Source organism: Sparus aurata, chromosome 21 (assembly GCF_900880675.1).
Source record: "Sparus aurata chromosome 21, fSpaAur1.1, whole genome shotgun sequence".
NCBI classification, from domain to species: Eukaryota; Metazoa; Chordata; class Actinopteri; order Spariformes; family Sparidae; genus Sparus; species Sparus aurata.
Window position 1 is genome coordinate 25,503,857 of NC_044207.1, and position 19,329 is coordinate 25,523,185.

The 19,329-nt window shown below is 42.5% G+C and overlaps 3 protein-coding genes across 4 annotated transcripts; 1 reads left to right on the top strand and 2 right to left on the bottom strand.

Moving 5' to 3' along the window:
• Positions 1-26: 26 nt before the first annotated feature.
• capn10 (calpain 10) lies at positions 27-7,553 on the bottom strand. Of its 2 annotated transcripts, none has more exons than XM_030402919.1 (13): positions 7,299-7,553; positions 6,636-6,893; positions 6,040-6,171; positions 5,737-5,933; positions 5,417-5,646; positions 5,186-5,327; positions 4,505-4,671; positions 4,161-4,417; positions 3,881-4,083; positions 2,883-3,138; positions 1,563-1,753; positions 1,405-1,450; positions 27-1,209 (listed from the first exon to the last, which is right to left on the bottom strand). In XM_030402919.1, exons 2-13 carry the CDS (start codon positions 6,777-6,779, stop codon positions 1,180-1,182), a joined length of 1,995 nt encoding a protein of 664 aa, XP_030258779.1. In that variant the 5' UTR covers positions 6,780-6,893; positions 7,299-7,553; the 3' UTR covers positions 27-1,179. The 2 variants fall into 2 exon arrangements, with proteins under 2 accessions (XP_030258779.1, XP_030258781.1); XM_030402921.1 differs by having other exon boundaries at positions 6,636-6,911.
• A 1,210-nt stretch (positions 7,554-8,763) lies between these two features.
• ccl20a.4 (chemokine (C-C motif) ligand 20a, duplicate 4) lies at positions 8,764-9,538 on the bottom strand. Its single transcript, XM_030403773.1, has 4 exons — positions 9,410-9,538; positions 9,183-9,288; positions 8,994-9,074; positions 8,764-8,896 (listed from the first exon to the last, which is right to left on the bottom strand). Exons 1-4 carry the CDS (start codon positions 9,471-9,473, stop codon positions 8,884-8,886), a joined length of 264 nt encoding a protein of 87 aa, XP_030259633.1. The 5' UTR covers positions 9,474-9,538; the 3' UTR covers positions 8,764-8,883.
• A 6,218-nt stretch (positions 9,539-15,756) lies between these two features.
• ccl20a.3 (chemokine (C-C motif) ligand 20a, duplicate 3) lies at positions 15,757-16,685 on the top strand. The gene is made up of 4 exons (XM_030403498.1): positions 15,757-15,937; positions 16,036-16,144; positions 16,238-16,324; positions 16,435-16,685. Exons 1-4 carry the CDS (start codon positions 15,859-15,861, stop codon positions 16,481-16,483), a joined length of 324 nt encoding a protein of 107 aa, XP_030259358.1. The 5' UTR covers positions 15,757-15,858; the 3' UTR covers positions 16,484-16,685.
• Positions 16,686-19,329: the final 2,644 nt, after the last annotated feature.

Genomic DNA, 19,329 nt, shown 5'->3' on the forward strand with positions numbered 1-19,329 from the left:
AAATCACACCCACACGTGGGACAGAAGAGCATCAAGTGATTTTATTCATCACATCTCATACAGATGACCCCCAATCATAATAAATACACAGCACAGTGCCACTCCAGTCATCAGTTATAGCTTTGTGAAAGTCTCTGTTATCGCTGGCTCAGATGATTTGATCAGAAACCCTCTGGCTTCCACACACAGACTCGGGTGCGGGCAGGCCAGACACACACACACCACCACACATATGCAGCCTCAACGCACAAAAAAAAAACCAAAAAACAAAAAAAAAGAGGGGACTGGCAGCTTCTTCATATGAACCGGCCTCCTCTGATGTGCCGCATCCCTCGTTTCATCCCCACCGTCCCGTCCACTTGTCATCTGTTCTCGCGGCAACTTCAAACCGTCGCTCTGTTCAGGTCCAAGCAGAGCCGTGGACCGAGTCTGGGGGGACGAAAAAGGGAGCTGGGGTGGCTGAGTCAGGAACTGAGTGGACTTCTTTTAGGTCCAGCCTGACTTTAGCGTCAGTCGGGATGGTGAGGAGGTTTGGCGATGAGGGACGGGGGGGAAAACCCTGCGTCTGTGTCTGGAGACAAACAATGCAAGCGAGGTTAAGGAGCAGAGCGTCTGGGGGGGGGGGGGGGGGGGTGAGGGATGGGAGGAAGAGCTCTGGCATGGTATGGCACGGTATGGTGTGGTGTGGTTTGGTTGGCTCTGCTGTCGGAGACCATCCCCTCGCCCCTTGCCCCCTGTGCCTCTGTGAGGACCTTCATGAGAGGGCCCTTTGTTCCGGGCCGGCAGGCGCACCAGTGAGTGAATGAGCAAGAGCAGCGGCGGCCCTCTTCAATGGCGGCTGTTTGTTTACACCAGCCAGTCCCGTCATACTTCATTAGCAGCCCAGCCCACCGACAACCTCTGATGTCCTAATCGCCGATGAGTGTGTGGCTGCCCATAGGCCCTGAGCCTCAGCGCTTCAAGATAAAGGGCCTTTCCCGGTTTTCCGACACACACATTCCCGCTATATCTGCCCGCCCTGCCTTCTCAGCCACTGGCGGTACACATACATACACATATATGCACACACACATAAAGAATTCATGGCGAGGGCCGACGGGAGGACCGGCTCTTTCATCATGGGCCAAGAGGCACAGGGAGGTGAGGCGACGTCAGTGGAGCAGCAACAGTCCCAGAGAACTAGCTTTGCATCACAGAGATGTGAGAGATCTGCCGCCCGGAGAGACACAAAAACAAGACAGTGCGATTATTCAGTGCTGCCATCTTCTGACGCCAACACGGACGTAAAATAAGAGTTTTCTGTAAATAGTTTTGCCATCATAACAGCCTTGATCCCTGGATAACTGACAGTGATGAAGGCCCTGTGACATCAGCGTTATAAGATTTGTTGTCCAATGAACTGACCTCCTGAATGGCTCTTCCCAGCCTCTCCTGGCTTTTCACCACTTTCCTGAAAGAGACACATTATAACCTTTATTTATGACAAAGATAAGATGTAACACTGACACCTGAAGCCGCTGCCATTAGCCGCGCAATCACATTCAGACCGGAACAGAGCCAACCTGTGTATTCTGCGAGCCAGGCTGAGGGTGAAGCTTGCAGAGCAGTCGGGCTGATAAGTGGACGGCACTATGGTGTAAGCTCCGGGAGGGAGACAGCAGGCCAGGGTCACATCCTGGGTGTAGCAGTGGGGGACACAGCTGGCCACAGGATCATCGTCCCTGGGTGATGTCTCAGATTCCCCTTCTAGAGACTGGATGCATACGTGACGATTACAATCGTTGTGCAAACTGTCTTCACTTGATATCTGTACTCATGTATGATCTGACAGTTTTATTCATTATTAATTCATTAGTTCCACTATGTTTTAAGTTTTTTTTTAGCCTGTCTTCAATTGCGTTGTACAGAAGCCAAGAACAGCCACACCATGATCTCTAGATCCCAAGTTTAAAATACTTTCTTTTCTCCTTTTTATGTGGAGAGAACAAGGTCATCAAGCCGTTATCATGAGCAAACAAACGGTCATTTCCTTGTGTTACTTCATTGTTTGTCAGGGATCAGCAGTGCAAAGCCAGCAAGCATACAAAGCATACGTGTCTTGACAACTGAATCATTTGTTTTAATCAGAAAATGTACTATTTATTGATCAATGCATCAGGCTGTTCTCCAGTCTTATTTATTGATATTCATATACTTTATAATGATATCCAAACGTCCACCAACGTAGGTGTTTTCTTTTCCCAGTTCCAATTTCCAATTTCGCTGAAAATTTGTTTGCTTGATCTCCAGTTTGTTGTAGTTCATAAAACATTTATTAGGTTTGCTTTGAAACTCCCACTTCCCCCATAGAGCCGTGTGTGTACGTCACGGCCCACTCTTATGAATCTAATAAAATCACCTTATGAAGCCTTATTATCTTGAGATAACAAAATAATTAACTTGTGACCTCGAGAGAAGGGCATTTAAAAAATACTTTTGCAAGCACGGCCTTTCTCTACTTCTACGGTCATGGGACTAAAAGTGTTATTTGCTGAGCTAACTACAGTGTTTTTACACTGATGAGCTGTAAAATGCTCAGGTTGATCAACGTGCATATTCTGCCTGTAAACAAATCAGACGACAACATGACTGCTTGTTTCTTAGAAGAGGTTATTTGTGAATTTGCACTTTGACAAACAACTTCACAGACAAAAAAATTGTCCATTCAAAGCTCAAACACTCAAAAGTTAGTGTGAAAACTGACAAAAAGAGTCAACATTTCAAAGATCTACTGTACAAACTGTAGTCATTATATCGCAGGTGAGTGAGGGAAGTGTAAACAAAGGGAAATGACCCATAACTCTACAAACACAGTGTTAAATCTCCTGTCGTGTTTGACTGACCTTATAAATGTGGAAGCCGATAGGATGCAGGTCTGTGTCGGGGCGGCTCTGGCGCAGGGTAATCCTCACATTAACTCCTGATGTCACTGCTGACTCATCGCACACTGTAAAAGGGAAGCGGGGGTTCTGCCGGTGAGACAGGAAGTTCCTGCTTCCTCCGGCCGTCCTCCCCTCCACCCACGAGCCACTGAAGGAAGTGTTCTCCCACTCTCCGTCTGTCGTTAATGGCAGTGAAGGTGCTGGGCTTTTCAGGGCACTGGGGAGGAAACAGGGGATGTTGTGTCATGAATAATTCAATCGGAAAGAAAACACATCGCACGAGCACAGAATTTCAAGGGTTTGAACAGGAGGGTTGGAAAATCCCTGTTTTGTAAACAGTGTGTGTGATGACAGCTGAAAGCGTGCATGCCGCAATGTTAAAGGATAAAAAGTTTAAATTAGTATCTTCATTCTTTTAAAAGACGTCTTTCAAACTGACCAGCAGATGTCAGTATTTGTTTACTGTCATTCAATTTTATGGGACACTGGGGAGTTAAGAAAGTGTGTGTGCACAAATTCATGAATCTTGATCTCAAATTAATAAATCATGTGCACAAATTTATAGTAAGTAACATTTACAATATTGTTGACATTTTATTATGTGTTGGAAAAACCTCAAAAACAGAACAACACATATTGTTTAAAGGACAAAATTACAAATGCAGTTTGCTTCGATTTGGAGACACTGTGTTATTGTTGACATTACAGAAAAAAGAAGTAAATTTATTGTTTACCTTCATGTTCAATTAATTTGTGTATTCGATTTCAGTGATTTTATAGCATCAGGTTATTTTTTCTGTTACATACTAAATATAAAATAACACACACAAATAACTTTAAGTACAAGAACTTTTTGAAGATGGGTCAAACATTTGACGTAAAAAAAAAAATATCTAAAATGCATTTCCTGTATGATTTATAATCTTGTTGACCCTCTCCACCCATTAATTTGGTCTTACCTGAGGGATGTTGAAGAGGAAGAAAAGACCCTGATGAGAAAGCGGGCCTCAGCTCCTGGCTGGTAGGTGCTGGGGATCAGCAGGTAGTATCCAGGCTCCAGGTCTCCGTGGAGGACCACCTCTCTCTCGTAGGCGTGGCAGTGCGTGGAAGCACAGGGAGGTTTGTTCAACATCCGGCTTAGATTAAAACGCTTCTTCTCCACCTGGTGACAGAAAGAAATATAAGTTACACGACGCAAAGACACAAACATGTATCCTCCTGTAAACTGATGTCACCAACCTTCCACATGTGTAGAGCGATAGCCTGGTAGTGCTGGTGCTTTGTGTTCTTGCTATCCTCCAGTAGCGTTTGTGCATATTTTTCCGTGTTTCTCCATTTCCTATGCTGCAGCAGCGACACCAGCACCTCTCCTCTCTCACACACTTTGAGCCAGAACTTAGGGTTGCTGCTGTAGCCGCTGCTGTTACGGCTGCCGCCCGCACAGGGTCCTTTCATCCACCGGCCAGCCAGCTGATGGCTGTGTGTCAACAGGTTTCCTGTTGAAGAGCTGTCAAGGTTAAAAAAAGGACTCCACAGAGGTGAAAGGAAGTTTCAAACAATCTCTCATAAAATGTAAGAGTTACCAGTATAGATGCTCTTTAGGTGCCCCTCATCACTGATGGGGTAGCCCACTGTGACATCATCAAAGTGGGACAGGAACTCGGTCTCATCCAACCAGAACTCGCCCTCGGCCACCCTGGATTGAAGGTCCACAGCGGTAACAGGGCTGACAGAGCTCCAACCAGCACCACTGCAGAGAAACAAGTAGATTTCAGAACTTAGAATTTAGACAGTGGAGGAGTCAAGAGCGCGAGGTCTGAAACACCAAGAGTGACGCACTTCGATTCATACCCTGTTTTGTTTTTTATATCAGGAACAGTTAAGAATACTTTAACAGTAGATCAACTATCTAAATTAACTTGACAACATTTCCGCTTCTCTTAAAACCAATCCGGATACTAACTACGTGCAGCGTAAAGTCTTTTAAAAAGTTGGATGTGAATAATTTACGAGCAGCCCTTAAATGCAGCACTTAGAGCGCAGGCAGTCGACAGGAGGCAGCTGTTTACAGTCTGACAACAAGTTTTAGAGACCTTCTTGTGGACAGGACCGTTGGTAAACAGCAGCAAGCGTCTGATATATCAATGTGAGAAAGGTACATCCGACACAATATTTACCATTATTGACAGTGTGCATTTAAATCATTATGTTACATGTAACATTAAGGATGACGCACAAAAGAAGACACACATGCACATGCCTACCTCCCTATCCAGGCCCCTCCCCAGCAGCATCGCCCCCAGGGGTTTCTGATCCTGAGCAGCCGTACTTCACTTCCTGACACCGTCATCACATCCAGCCACTCCATGACAGTCAGCGCGTGGTACTGACCCAGCTCACTGGCACCTAGAACAGTCACCAAGTTCATCAGATGATGTGATACAGGATCAAAACCACTTGTACCCGCGCAAAAGCCCTTTTCTTGTTATTCTGACCTCCAGGGCTGCTCTGAGTGGAGCAGCTGACTGCACACTGGTCTTTCACTGGGTGCAGAAGGTTCAGGTCCAGCCTTCTCCTCCTGACCTGGTCGCTGTCCTGTTCTGGTCTCTGCTCCTCCTCTGACCCAAAGTCTCCCAAGCTCCAGCGCTCCACCAGGCCCCCGGTCAAATCCACCAGGGCCTCGGACACCTGCCCCGCCCACAGTCGCTCATATGAGCCGTGAAGCCTGAAGAGGATGGAACAGACGGGAAATGAGACTCACAAACTTCACTCGACATGTTGCCATGAACTCTTTAGGTAACTAAATGTTACTTACTTGGCATAGGCCTTCTCCAACAGGGCTACCCAGAAGGCAGAGGGGGAGTGGCAGCGCGAGAAGCAAAGGGTGGAGTTGATACAGGGCAGGCGGTCGTCGATGGTCACCTCCGTCCAGTGTCCCTGCTGCCAGAAACTAAACTTGAAGGAGCCCCTGTACCTGCTGTCACCCCACTGAGGCTGGTCTGGAGGCAACACCTACAGAGAGTCAAGTCAGTACATCAGCGAAGGACACGAGAGTCGATTACAAGCCTGTGATTTGCCTTTTTCACCAGCAAATTAGTCCACACTCTTGTTGCTCTACCTTGTTGAGCAGATGTTTGTTCTTGAGCAAGAAGGTGCAGGCGCAGAGAAACCAGCAGTCTCCTAATAAGCCTTGTTTCACATGAGCCAGGTTGATGTTGTCAGGAAAGAGAGCTGGTGTTTGGCAGATCTCCTGGAGGTGTGACAGGAAGGACACAATCATCAGACGACTTGCAGTAACCCTGTGTTTTGTGTTTTCAGAGGTTAAAAAAAAAGATTCCTAACCTTAAATAGTTTAGATAGAAGTGGGCAAAGAACACTGATCTGAATAAATGTATTTTACAAGACGATCAACTAAGAATTTTTTTAAAAAATGCACAAAAAAGTGTGTTTATTTAATGTTTTCATACATATATTTGTTGTATGTGAAATACTGAATAATTGCTTTGAACCTGTAGGCACTCTTTCTGAGTTATTCCAAACCACCTGTGATATTTTCTTTGTCTGGGCAGATCAACCTGTGACAGGTGATGAATGTTACCTGACCGCAAGCCAAAAATTCCCCAACATCTTATCAACAATAAATAACCCATTAACACCTGACACACGAGGAATGCACCGGGGCATTTCCCTCTTGCTGCTGGCACTGTGTCTGACCTGTGGGCGTAGCCAGGTGACCTCCTCCTGCAGCCTGGCGATGGGCGTGGAGCCGTCACAGAGCAGGGACGCGTCCTCTGAGGGGTAGTCTGGGTCCTCGAACAGAGCCTCGCCTCCACACTTGGCCCTGCCCTCCTCCTTCATGGCTCCGGCTTCTTCTCAACCTGGTTCGCACCTGCTGGGTCAGCGCGGGGGGGGACCTCAGCCAGCTGTGACCATCGTCAATGCCTACATGTACATCTCACACTTGTACCACGCCTGAAAACAAAAAGAAACCTGATGAAAACCCTATTTGCACTTTATACAGGGTGTTCTTCTTTAGTTTATTGTGAATATCTGGTGTGTATGTGCATGTTTCAATCAATTTAAATCAAACAATGTAAGTTCACCATTCCTCATGAGCCCATACATATTTATTTTATACATGTTAATGTTATCATACACACATATAGTGTCACATTAAGGCAAAATTGTGAATAAATGAGTGTTTTTTAAAGAGAAAACAAACCTAATGGTCATGAATTCATCTTTAACTGTAGCTACCTCTTATTAACACAACAGTAATAACATGTAAATATAAAGATAATCTGTATGAATATGTCTCCAAACTAAAACGTGATGTTATAAACTGAGCAGGTATTGACATGTGTTTCTGTTTCTCACCTGTCTGCTCTGGTTAGCATCCTTCTCCTCATAACACAGCGGCTAACAGTTAGCTTCAGCTAGCTTGTGACTGCACAGAAGCATCCCCCGCGTTTCATCTTATCATGGTGTCGGAAGCGTCACCACAATAACAACAACGACATTTTACCCCAAAAGCATGAGCAGTTTCGTTATTAGTGACAGTTATGTCCCGAGCGAGGAAACCATCCTGCTGGAGCACGTACGGTCTTCTTCCGGTTGTACATCCAGCAGCTCATTCATAAAGTGAATCCTTCCTGCGCTGCCCCGCCCCCTGCTGGTGACATCAGGAAGTACAACACCTGCTCAGCCTGGATCAGATAGATAGATAGATAGATAGATAGATAGATAGATAGATAGATAGATAGATAGATAGATAGACTTTATGGTTATTTTGAATAATGCAGCGTGTGGTGCTTTTCAACTTAAGTGATGTTTCATCCTCCTCGATATTTTTCACATCACTGAGTTTAGACTGAATATTAGAAATCCAGTCACCAAATCAGAATAATCAGAATCGCTTTAATTGCCAAGTAAGTTTTCACACACGCGAGGAATTTAAAGAGGTCTGTAGGTGCAAAACAACAAACAGTACTAAAGATAATTAAAAGACATAGAAAAAAATACATACATAGACAATAACAAACAAGTGGACAATATTTGACCTGGATTGTGCAGGGTCACAGTAGAGATGGATATTGTAACGTGCCTAATAAAAAAGTGTCTGGTGACTTAAACTTGCATTAATGTGTTGTAAGTGAAGTCAACAAAACAAAACAAACATAAAAGTGAGGTTTATTGTCAGGTCTTTGTCCTATAAAGTGCGACTGAAAGTTTATTTATTCAAGTACTGTCCTCACTAGTACGATGAAGTCCGTTCCACTCTTTTCTCCCATCTTTCATTTCTTCATCCCTTCCCTATGTTTTCCCTTTATTTCAAGGGTTGAAAACTGGTTGGGACACAAGGGCTCAGATGAAACTAAGTTTGTTAAACTTTTTCAGTTTTTGGCGGTGTAATGCAGGGATGGTATGCAGTCTATATAGATAGCTACAGCAGGGGGAGACAGTAACAGGATGGCTTGTCAAAATTCATCTCATATTTTAGTCAACTTGTCTTGGTGCAAGCTTTTTTAAAACATAATTGGTTGTTTCAAAATGTGGTAGGAATGTCTCGTGTCCTCAGCGTACATGACATCTTTACTTGTATCATCAATCCTGGTTCAGTCTCTTTCTTCCTCCCTCCGTTCTTAAATTGATTGAACAGTATAAAAATCAAGACGTCTCTCAATTTGGAGACACTTCAGATCCTTGAGTACACTTACTGTACTGCTAATCCTTGTTAACATCAACCAAATATTGCGACATGGAAATACAGAAATGATGATGATTTCCATCAAACATCAGATTTTCATCAATAAATAAATACAGAAACAGCAAATTATTACAAAAATATCCAATTTTATTAAGAAAATACATTTAAAGTGATACAAAAATATTCTATTTATCGGGCTAAAATTAAACATCCATCTTGTCGTTGTGTCTTTAAATTGGATTCCTCGGGTGATCTTCATCGAGTTTTCCTATTGAGAAAGAAAAAAAGAAAAACATTCACATAAGCTTGTTGAGTCCTGACTCAGTATTGATGCAGGGAACAGAGATACGGAGACATGAACTTACTGTGGTACCACCTTCATCGCCTCTTTCACCCACGCAGCGTCAGGGTCGGCACAGACAGGTTTGTTCTTTATGGTCCTGAAGCTGCGTTAAGGCAAGTGAGGATGTAACATTAGTACAATGACAGAGCTGGCATCCTGTATGTTATAGCAGTATATGTTTTTGTCAGACGCATTGATTATATGTTCTTACATCACTGCCTTGATGTTGCAGTAACCCGTGTCCTCCTGGATTATGTAGTTTTTCAGCCTCTTCACTGGGATTGGATGATCCTGGTAACGTGTGCAGCAGAGGGGACCTTTAAAAGATGGGACAGTGCGAGCATGTCAGCAAAAACAGTCACAGAAAGAAACAAAGTATGTGTTCAGTCAATAACGCAAGTGAAATGTACAATGACTAATCGCTGAAGTCAGACTTACCGCTTTCACCCAGCGCCACCAGCAGCACCAGCATCACGGAGACACACAGAGCGAGCTTTGCCATTGTCACGCAGCTTTCTCTTCAGTTGTTCTGATCTCAGATGATGAAGGACGAAGTGATAATGTTCTGTCTCTGGCAGCGAGCTTTAAATACTCTGCCAAATAGGAAAGAGGTGTACCAACACACACCAAGGAGGTACCTGGAATTACCGGTTCTTTAATATTTTTGGGTCAAGCAGGAAGTGACACGAACCACGTACTTTTTTCCCACAACAATGGCAGAAATCCCCCTCTCTGCTGTGGGTTTGCACACATGAATCAATCACTCATGTGCCACTTTTCTTTTTTAAAGGATCCGGATGTGATGTTTTGCTGATGATGAATTTTTCAAGTTAAGTTAATTCCTAACTTAAACATCAGTTCCTTTCAAATACGATTATTGATTCTAATCATCCAATAAGCAGATGTGGGGTGTAACCTCGTAGCATTTACACACAGAAACACAATAATAATGTTACATATCATCTTCTATTACATATAATTGCTTTTTTATTTAACCCTGTACAGTACGTGTGAACCTGTAAACACTCTTTCATCATCAAATCACACACCTGATGTGGGAAATTCTTTTCCGGCTGAGCAGATCTGCGGCAGGTGATGCAAGTTAGCTGGTCTCAAGCAAAACGCTTACACAGTGTCATCAACAGTAAATATTCCATTAACAGCCGACAAAACAAACACACAAGGAATTCATTGCAACATTTTCCTTTTGCTGTTGGCACTGTGCCTCACCTGTGGGCGTGGCCAGGTGACTTCCACCTGCAACCTGGCGAAGGGCGCGGAGCTGTGGCAGAACAGGGACGTGTCACGGACTTATCAGGGGAAGTCCAGGTCCTCAAACAAACTCACACTTATATTACGCTAATATAACACTAATATAACACTTATATTAAACTTATATTGAACTTATATTACACCTTAAAACAAAATGAAATGAACATATATCCATGGGATTTTCTACATTTGTGGATTTGTCACGGAAACAAAGATGATGATGTATGTATGTACTTTATCTGTGACATAATAACGGCTATATTGTTGTTGTTTTTTTAATATTGTAAATATTGTGTTTGGAATGCAGCTATGCAAAAGACTTAGATGCTCTAGTTGAAGGTGGGTTTGTGGTTCCTCCCCCAAGAAAATGTCACATTTTTCTCTGAACATTTTTTAACTGTTATTATCTTTCTGTGCAAAGAAATTGGAAATGCTTGAGCAGATAAATAAGCAACGCGCAAAAGAAGTCCCCTTTGGATCTACTGCAACAATTAGATCTTGGGGAAGGCATTTAGTTAGTTTTGATGCTTTAGATGTTAATATTACATTCCTTTGGCTTCGGTGCTGCCTGAAGTGGCTTGTGTGGTTGGGAAAAACAAACTTTAAAAAATATATATGTTCACCTTTAATGTCTTGTTTACGTCAGGAACATGTTGTATTATCATCTTTGTAAGTGAAATAAACCCACACAGAAACAAAAAGTATTCTATTCATTGGCATTAAAGTAATATATTCATATCTATATTTTCTTTTCTGACATCACTGCCTTGATGTTGCAGTAATCTGTTTCTTGGACTCTGTCGTGGATTTTTCATGGTAGCGTTTGCAACAAATGGGCCCTTTAAGAAAGAGGTGTGTAAGCAAAAAAAAAACAGCACAGTATCGAGAAAACAACAGGCGACAACTCACGTGTTCTCCCAAATCAATAACATTGGTGAATTGTGCTAATTGCTGAAGTCAGACTTACTGCTTTCACCCAGCACCACCAGCAGCACCGGCATCATGAAAACCCGCAGCGAGTTTTGCATTCCCCGCAACAGCTTTCTTCAGCAGTCAATCAGTTCTCTGATCTCAAATGATGATCTGATAACGTGTATCTCTAGCAGTGCGGTTTAAATACGCTGCCAGATAAGAAAGTCCCACCACAAACAGAACGGGGAGACTCACGTACTCACCGGACCATCATTACACTTTGGTCACAAACTATTCTCAATCAAACTTTATAACTTGTAGATAAATCAATTTACAATAAAGAGGGTATACTAGCGTAGCAAGATGCTAAGAGTCAAAAGAGACATGTTGAGGTCATCTGACAGCTAGTAGTTTGTTTATCGACTAGCATTAGCTGTTTACCTCTTGCGATTTTATTCAAAAGTAATAAAGTGAAGATGAGGAGATTATCTGATGAACAAAACGTGCGAGCAGCATAAATTATTATCATAAGCAATCCAAGTAAAGTAAAGCTCACTTCTAACGTATTGCCCCTTTAAATTATCCAAGTGTACATAAAGTGATTACAGTTTCCCACACCTCCTGGTTATATTTATCATGAGGAGGTATACACGTTATAAACACAAATACGAGACTGTCAGCAGGGTTCGTACACATTTTTCAAGGTCAAATTCAAGCACTTTTCAAGCACTTTCAAGGGTCATTTTCAAACTTTTATAGTACCTTATCGCTGGGGTAAAACACACATCTACAGGAATATATATACTCATGATTTTTTTTTTCACTTTTATCACAATTATGTACATTGTATTATGCTGTAAACATCTAAAATGATGTTTCATAATAGCAAAAACTTTAGAAATTAAAGGAGATCATAAAGTTTTATCCAAAAAAAGGGAACTCACTTGGCGTTCTTCAGGCACACTTGCACCAAGACAAGGAGAGTTCTGAGAGCACCTGGTAATTTTCTTTGACATAAACTTTTATAAGCTGTTTGCTTATTCATCAAAGTCTATTAATATTGAACATGTCATCAGTCCAAATTGTATCAAATTCACCTTCTCCTCAGTCATCCTTTTCTATTGCTACCAGGTTGCTTATGTGATGATACACATACAATGATTTTATTTCTCCTTGTACTAAGCAAACTATTCAGTCTGATCCCAGTTTTTCCAAGACACAAAGTTATAATGTCAAGCACTTTCAAGCACTTGAACTAAAATCCAAGCACTTTTCAGACCTTGAAAATGCAACATTGAAATTCAAGCACTTTCCAGGATTTCAAGCACCCGTACGAACCCTGTGTCAGGAGCCGCTCTGCAGCTTAATGAACTCTTCTACCTCTGACACTTTAACTATATCAAGATGATCTGAATAGGTGTTACCGTTAATAAGAAGTAATGTCTATTTCTCAAGACAGACCCTGAGAACAAGAAATTAAAATGCGCACCGTACAATAATTTGACATTCACCCCAAAACCGCAGTGCACCTCGAAACAACACAGCGACATCCTGCTGACCTTGTTGCTGCTTACAGGCGTCATGATGCAACGCAGACAAAGACGCTCTTTTTCCACTCCAGCATCCCCGGTTTAACATTACACATCACCTGGTTTATAAAAAGCTTTTATTTATCCACAGGGAAAGAATGCAAATGATTCAACCAGAGTGATGCAGATGTGACTGACAGATAAAAGTAGTGACGCGCAAGTCAGAGTCACTCCACGAACGTTTGGTCTTTAAAACAAACAGACGTCCAAACACAGAAAAAGAAATTATATTTTAACTGCAGAGTGCCCACACACACATCTTTAGGACAAAGGTCACACTCAGAACATGGAGCGTGTATGTGTGTGTGTGTGTGGGTGTGTGTGTTGGTGAGGTCATCCAGGTCATGGTTATTTTAAATGCTACATCGTAGGTGACTGTGCGTGTTTCAGTTTCTTGAAGATGTCTCACCTCTCATCCCAGGCTTCTTGTGTGTGTGTGTGTGTGTGTGTGTGTGTGTGTTGGGCACGCTTGCCTTTTGCAATAACGTTTGATCTTCATCTTCGTCTTCAGATGCTCTGATGAAGGCCACTCGGGCCAAAACTCTATCACGTAAATCGACACTGCCGGAATAAACAGGTGAATTCGAGTTTTGTCAAGTTTGTCCTGAGGATTTTTGTGTGTGTTACCTTTATAGCTCTGAGTGTTCAGCAGTCTGAATATGTCACTTTGGTTTATTACCATAAAATAAAACACAGGAGAGGCTCATCTGCTAAAAGATTCAAGCAACAAATGTAACTTCCTCCGAGCCGCCAACACAAAGTGTCAGCAGTTAACGAGCTGGGGATGACAGTCAATAATCAGCAATCAGCAATCTTTCTAAAGTTAAGTTTTTTGGCTTTGATCCCAAAATATAAGATAAGACAAGGCAAGACAAGACAAGACAAGACAAGACAAGACAAGACAAGACAAGACCAGATACGATACTACTAAAGAAAAACCAGTAAACAAGCAGTTACAAAAACTGGGTTCCCGGGTCAGGGTCCGACATTTTAAGAGCATTAAACATAAGTGAAATATACAAAATATAAAGTTTTTCAGGAGCTAAATTCAAAGAAACAGTGACTAATAGAAAAGCAAGACAAGTTAACTAAAAGAGAGAACAAAAAAAATAGCCAAAAAGAAATATTTAGTTCAAATGGCAAAGACGCTGAAATTAAGATTGGAGGAAGAAAAAGAATCAGAGAGTCTGCATAATATTACACATGATATTAAACGTTAAGAACAATGAGGAGCAGTAGCGCACACGATATTGAAAAAGTAGTTGACATAGTGTCAGACAAAGTTTTCAAGTTTTCACTGAGGACGTCTTGACATGTCGCAGGAGGCTGCTTCGCTCTCAGGCTCTGGTTTCGTGCGCATTCATTCATGGCTTACAACGGAACAGAGTGAAGCCTTTATTAGTAACTCTTAAAATGACAAGTCAAAATGTGTGTTGTGGGGGAAAAAAATAATCTTTTTCCTAGCGAACCAGAGGTAAAGTTGAGCTCCTTGTCGAGCGTTCAACATCCTGAAAACCTGCTGGATTCACTCGCTTGACTACTTACGGGCAAAAGCGATCCTGAAGCAGGTTTCTGAATTTTGAGTAGTTTCTATTAAATGTCAACCATCTGGGATATTTCTCTCAATACATTCTTGCATGTCTGTATTGGTTTTTCTTCTTCTCGGTGGTTTTGTGTGGGCTGTGAAAAGGGTCTATTGGAATAATCCCTTTTTTTGTGGTGTGAGTAGGTGTCACTCGATGTCTCGTTCTCACCGACACGTGGTTTCCACAAATATACCTTTTCATTAAAGGACGGGTTCACAGTTTTTTTTTTTTAAGTCTGTTTGAAAGCAATACTCCCAAACGCCCATGTACATTTAAAAAAAATTAAATAAATAACACTGGAAGATATCAAGTTATTTTTGACTCATATTCACTAAATCATCCCGTCGCTTACATTCGAGTGGAGCTGGAAAGAGATTACAAGTCTATCCCGTTAGGAAAGAAAGATCACAGTGACGAGAAGTCTTTTTCTTTTTGTCTCATGGTTACATTACAGCATACTAATAAAAGTAACACATAATTAAGTCGAATTATAATATGCAAAAAATGCAGGTCGCAGGAAATCAGTGAGGTGTTCCGTGCTCCGTAAATGTGCTGTGGCTTTTGTGGAAAGTTCATGATGCATCGTCGGACAGACATTTAAGTGTTTCATGACCTATTTCAGTGCACCCCGTCTTCCTTTTGATGCTCGGCTCTTGAGTAAAAAACTAAGTGTTCCTCTGACCTAGAAAACAACCTCTGAACCTCGATGCAGCCTACTTGTTGCAGCCCACATCAAGCCGCTGCACGGCGAGCTCCTCTGTGAAACCGACTCCTCTTCTGAGCTCTCTCTGTCCAACTTGATTTTTTAACTGATTAGCGATGGCTTTATGTTGTGTCGTTAGCTGTATTGTGTGCAGGGTGATACTCATAAGGAGGGAGACACACCTTTAGTAACTTCGCGTGTTCCTCAGGCTTTACGAGGCTTGTAGCTCATATTGTTATATGAAAGGTGTGGCGGTTAACACGTGTGACCCAACAGACATTTAATTAGTTTTATAGGGCGGATGTGTTTAATTCTGTCTGCTTCTATTTTGCTCCGTTCATATCTGTTGTGTCATTGTGCTGAGCCGCCATTCAGATTCATGATCGTTCCCTCACACTGGTTGTTTTTATTCATTTTTCCTGCAACTTCACCTTTCAGCACTTTCCACGTGCTTGGAGTTTTTTAAATTGACATCTTCTCTTTTATCAACACAGACACACAAAATAACATGAATTTCATCTTGTTCACAGCTGTGCGACAACACCACTACAGTGTGAGCGTGCCGTACATCTCCCCCTCCCTTCCCCTTTTTTTTTAAATCTTTCACTGGGGAAAGTAAGGGGGGGTTTTCTGTGATGGTGCAATACTTCCATCTCTTTTTTTTCTCTCTTCTGCGTGGAAGTTTCCAGGTTGCCTGGAGGTGTATATATAAGGCTGCTGTGATCAGCACCCTGTCACCACAACCTCTCTTGACTCCACCCGAAGAAGACAGGCCGAGACGACAGCTCAGCTCAGAGTCACAGCTGCCAGCACAGATCCAGAGACATGGTGTCAGTCAAAGCTGCAGCGATGGCGATCGCACTGCTCACCTTCTGCGTGCTGGGCGCAAACACGACATCAGCAGGTACGCACTCTTCTGGTTTCTCGCCACAGATAAAATGCATTTCTCTCTCTTTTACTTTCCTTTTTTCTAATCGGATCATCTTTTCTCTCGATTAACAGCGTACTCTGAATGTTGTCGGAGTTACACGACGAGAAAACTGCCGTTTCCTGCAATCAGGGGATACACAGTCCAGACTATCAAAGGAGTGTGTCACATCAATGCCATCATGTGAGTGTCGATACAGTGACGTTTATCAAGAAACACAACATTGTTGTTTATCCTTAGTGTATAACTGTTCCTCTCTTTCCTCTAAATCTACAGTTTCCACTATACTTTTGATAAAAAGAAGGGGAGAGCATGCACCAATCCTGCTTTGCCCTGGGTGATGGACTACGTCGACCGTTTAAGGTGCGATTCAAACAAAGAATTTGTGCAACACATACTAAAAAAACACAAGAACTCTGCAGGCTTTGAAATGTTTTGTCGCTGAATTAAAACTTGACCTATTCTCATTTCAGGACTAAAGCACAAAAGGTTCACGACCAGACCTCACGAGGTCACAAGTGAAGTGATTCTGCTTTCTGAAGAGAGACGACGGACGCCAGCTGTAGCAAACGGACTGTCTCATATCCCAGCTTTGCTTTTTATTTTCCAGAAAAACAACAATTTTTCACAGAGCATTGTCCAAACCATTTCGATATTTCTTGTAAATACGTCATTTTTGTACATTTTGTAAAAATAAAAGGATTCAAGTTTTGTTTGAATATAAGAACCTGTGTAATGAGTGGTTTTTGTGGTTTTCAGTAAGAGTCACAGTGATAATATCAGGTGTACACTTCCCCGACAGCATGCCAATTCGTTATCTGAACTTCCTCGTTTGTTTTCTCACGGTGAAAAAACATTCCAGCACTGGAAGTTTTTGCGTACCGTGATCAAAAGCTGTCAATGGTTTAACAGCGAGTGATGCAAGTCCTGTGACATCAGGAGGAGGAAGTGTTAGAGCTGTTTATATAAAGTACGCTGCAGAACAGGTATTTCCACGTCGACGCGCAGCCGGCATCAGCTGCACTGGAGTGTAACACCTTGTTTACTCTCGAGGGCACGGTGTCAGGAATTTCCAGGGACTGATACTGTTGAACCTTCATGCAACTGTTGATTTAACGTTTTCTGTTTTTTAAAATGTCACTTTTGGATCATTTGTTTAGCTTTTTTTATTCATTTTTTTATCATGCATCTCAGGTCATCAGGCTTTCATTCCTTGGGCCTGGATGAGTTTTGTCATTTTTACCATTTTTCAATAAATGGGCCAATTTATCTGTGTTTTGACCCAATAGACCAAAACCATGCTATTTCGCTTGTGTCCTATGGGGGCCCTTTGACTCATAATATAACTTAACCCTAATGCAACCGATAAAAGACCATGTTTGGTATATAGAAATGTGACAGGTCAAAACTGCCATAGAAATTTCTGTAACACTATCTGTTAAGTATACGGAAAATGGCATTTTTTTGTGTTTTTTTCATTTAAAAAAGTGGCATTATGTTAACAAACTGGTATTTAAAGGGTTAAAATCCAGAAAATTAAAGGTCCCATATTATACAGTTTTTCATCAATTTCACACAGCTCTGTATTAGATATGTATTGCCCCTCCGTGGTCCTGAATTCCAGCTGTCTAAAATTTTCTGTAGAAGTACAGACTCCACAGTCTGGGGGAATACTCGATTCTGATTGGCTGCAGGGTGTCCATTAACCCCTGATATATGGACACCTACTAAGTAGTTCCAGTCAAATTGACTGTTCACCGCTGTAAATCAATGCGCTAGCTGGCGTATCAAATCTAAATATGTTATTTCCAGCACTGAGTGCAGTCCATCGGTCCTTCAGTGCCTTATCCTCTGAACCCCACAGGGTGGCAACTGTAACACACAAGCTGCAGAAAGTTCACTTCCCCTCTAAATTTACTGATACGCGAATAATCTCACATCCCGTTCGCTGTTAAACTCTCTGCTTCAGGCTGCGGCCACAGTAACGTTACACACGGCCGGTCATTTGTTTGTGAAAATCTTGCTATTGATTTGGGAACAATGATATGACTGGTTAGTTAGCTAATCGTGTTAGCTAGCATACTGTCAAATTATATTTACTGTTTGTCAACCGTATGCAATGTTATTGACTTTGAATCTTGCTAGCATAGCGTTAGCTTTCTGGCTCATCGCTGAGCGGACTAGAATATCTCCTGTTGCCAAGTCGTATCTATGATCTGTCCTATTTACTGGAGGAGTGAACAACGTCTCCGTTGCATAAGAACCTTACGGGAGAGTAATGATTGTTCCAGGTATTAGTCAAACCCTCAGGCGTTACCAGGGAAACTAAGTTATGGCTTGTGAAAAACTTTATATTTTGATTGTAAAACGCATGAAAATGTAAATTAATGGTCCGAATTTCTTTTCTTTGGCAAGTGACCATGGTACACCTTCGAGGGGTCCATAAACAGGAGTTAATGGACTTCGCGGAGGCAACCGTCCGGCTTAGGCCTCCGCATCGTCCATTAACTCCTGTTTATGGACACCTCGTCGGGCATTATCCCATACATATCTAATGGCTAACAGCTAGCGAAAGCTGTGTTTGTCTCCAACCCAGTCTTCAAACTCTTGTTCGCATCGTCTCTGTCTCCAGTCTGCACATGTTTCCAGACTTTTTACTGTGACAACCAAGCTCCATCGTAATATTATTAACATCAAACTTGCTTCAAACGCCATTGCATAGCGGACCAAAGTGGAGCTAACTAGTTAACCAGTTTCCAGCTGACTTCACCATACTCGTAGGCAACTGTAAATACTATCAAACCGCGGCGACAGTTATCGGTGGCTTGGGTGCAGTTGCTGGGTCCTGTTAAACGAAGCAGTGAAGTGGTTAGCACACACATACAAGCTAACACGAACCGCAGCTGGCATGTTGTCATTAAAAATGAAACACAACCACTGTCTCTTCTGTTGTTCTGTAGCTGGGACAGAATATAGGCACTGAGGTTGATTTATACAACCAACAACAGAGCAATTGCGTGTCTAGCTCTGAGCGACAACGTTGCGAAACACTGCTGTGTCTCCGCTGGACACACCGAACTTCACCTTGGGGATGAACGCCCCCCTCTCGGATATCTCCTATCACCGCGCAGTGGAGGTCGGCCTGTGAAAATGACTCCATTCATTACGTAACGACAGGAGCAGAATCTGAACAGCCTGTAGGAGCGCCGTTTTACCAGTGGGTGGGCTGCAGAGACCATGCAGGACTCGCTTGTTTTCCTCATTCTGGGACTGGGAGTTGGCAGGCTCAGGGAGGACCAGCTTATATATGAAGAGACCAGAGAAAACGTGTTTTTTATGATATGGGACCTTTAATATTTGGTAGTTAA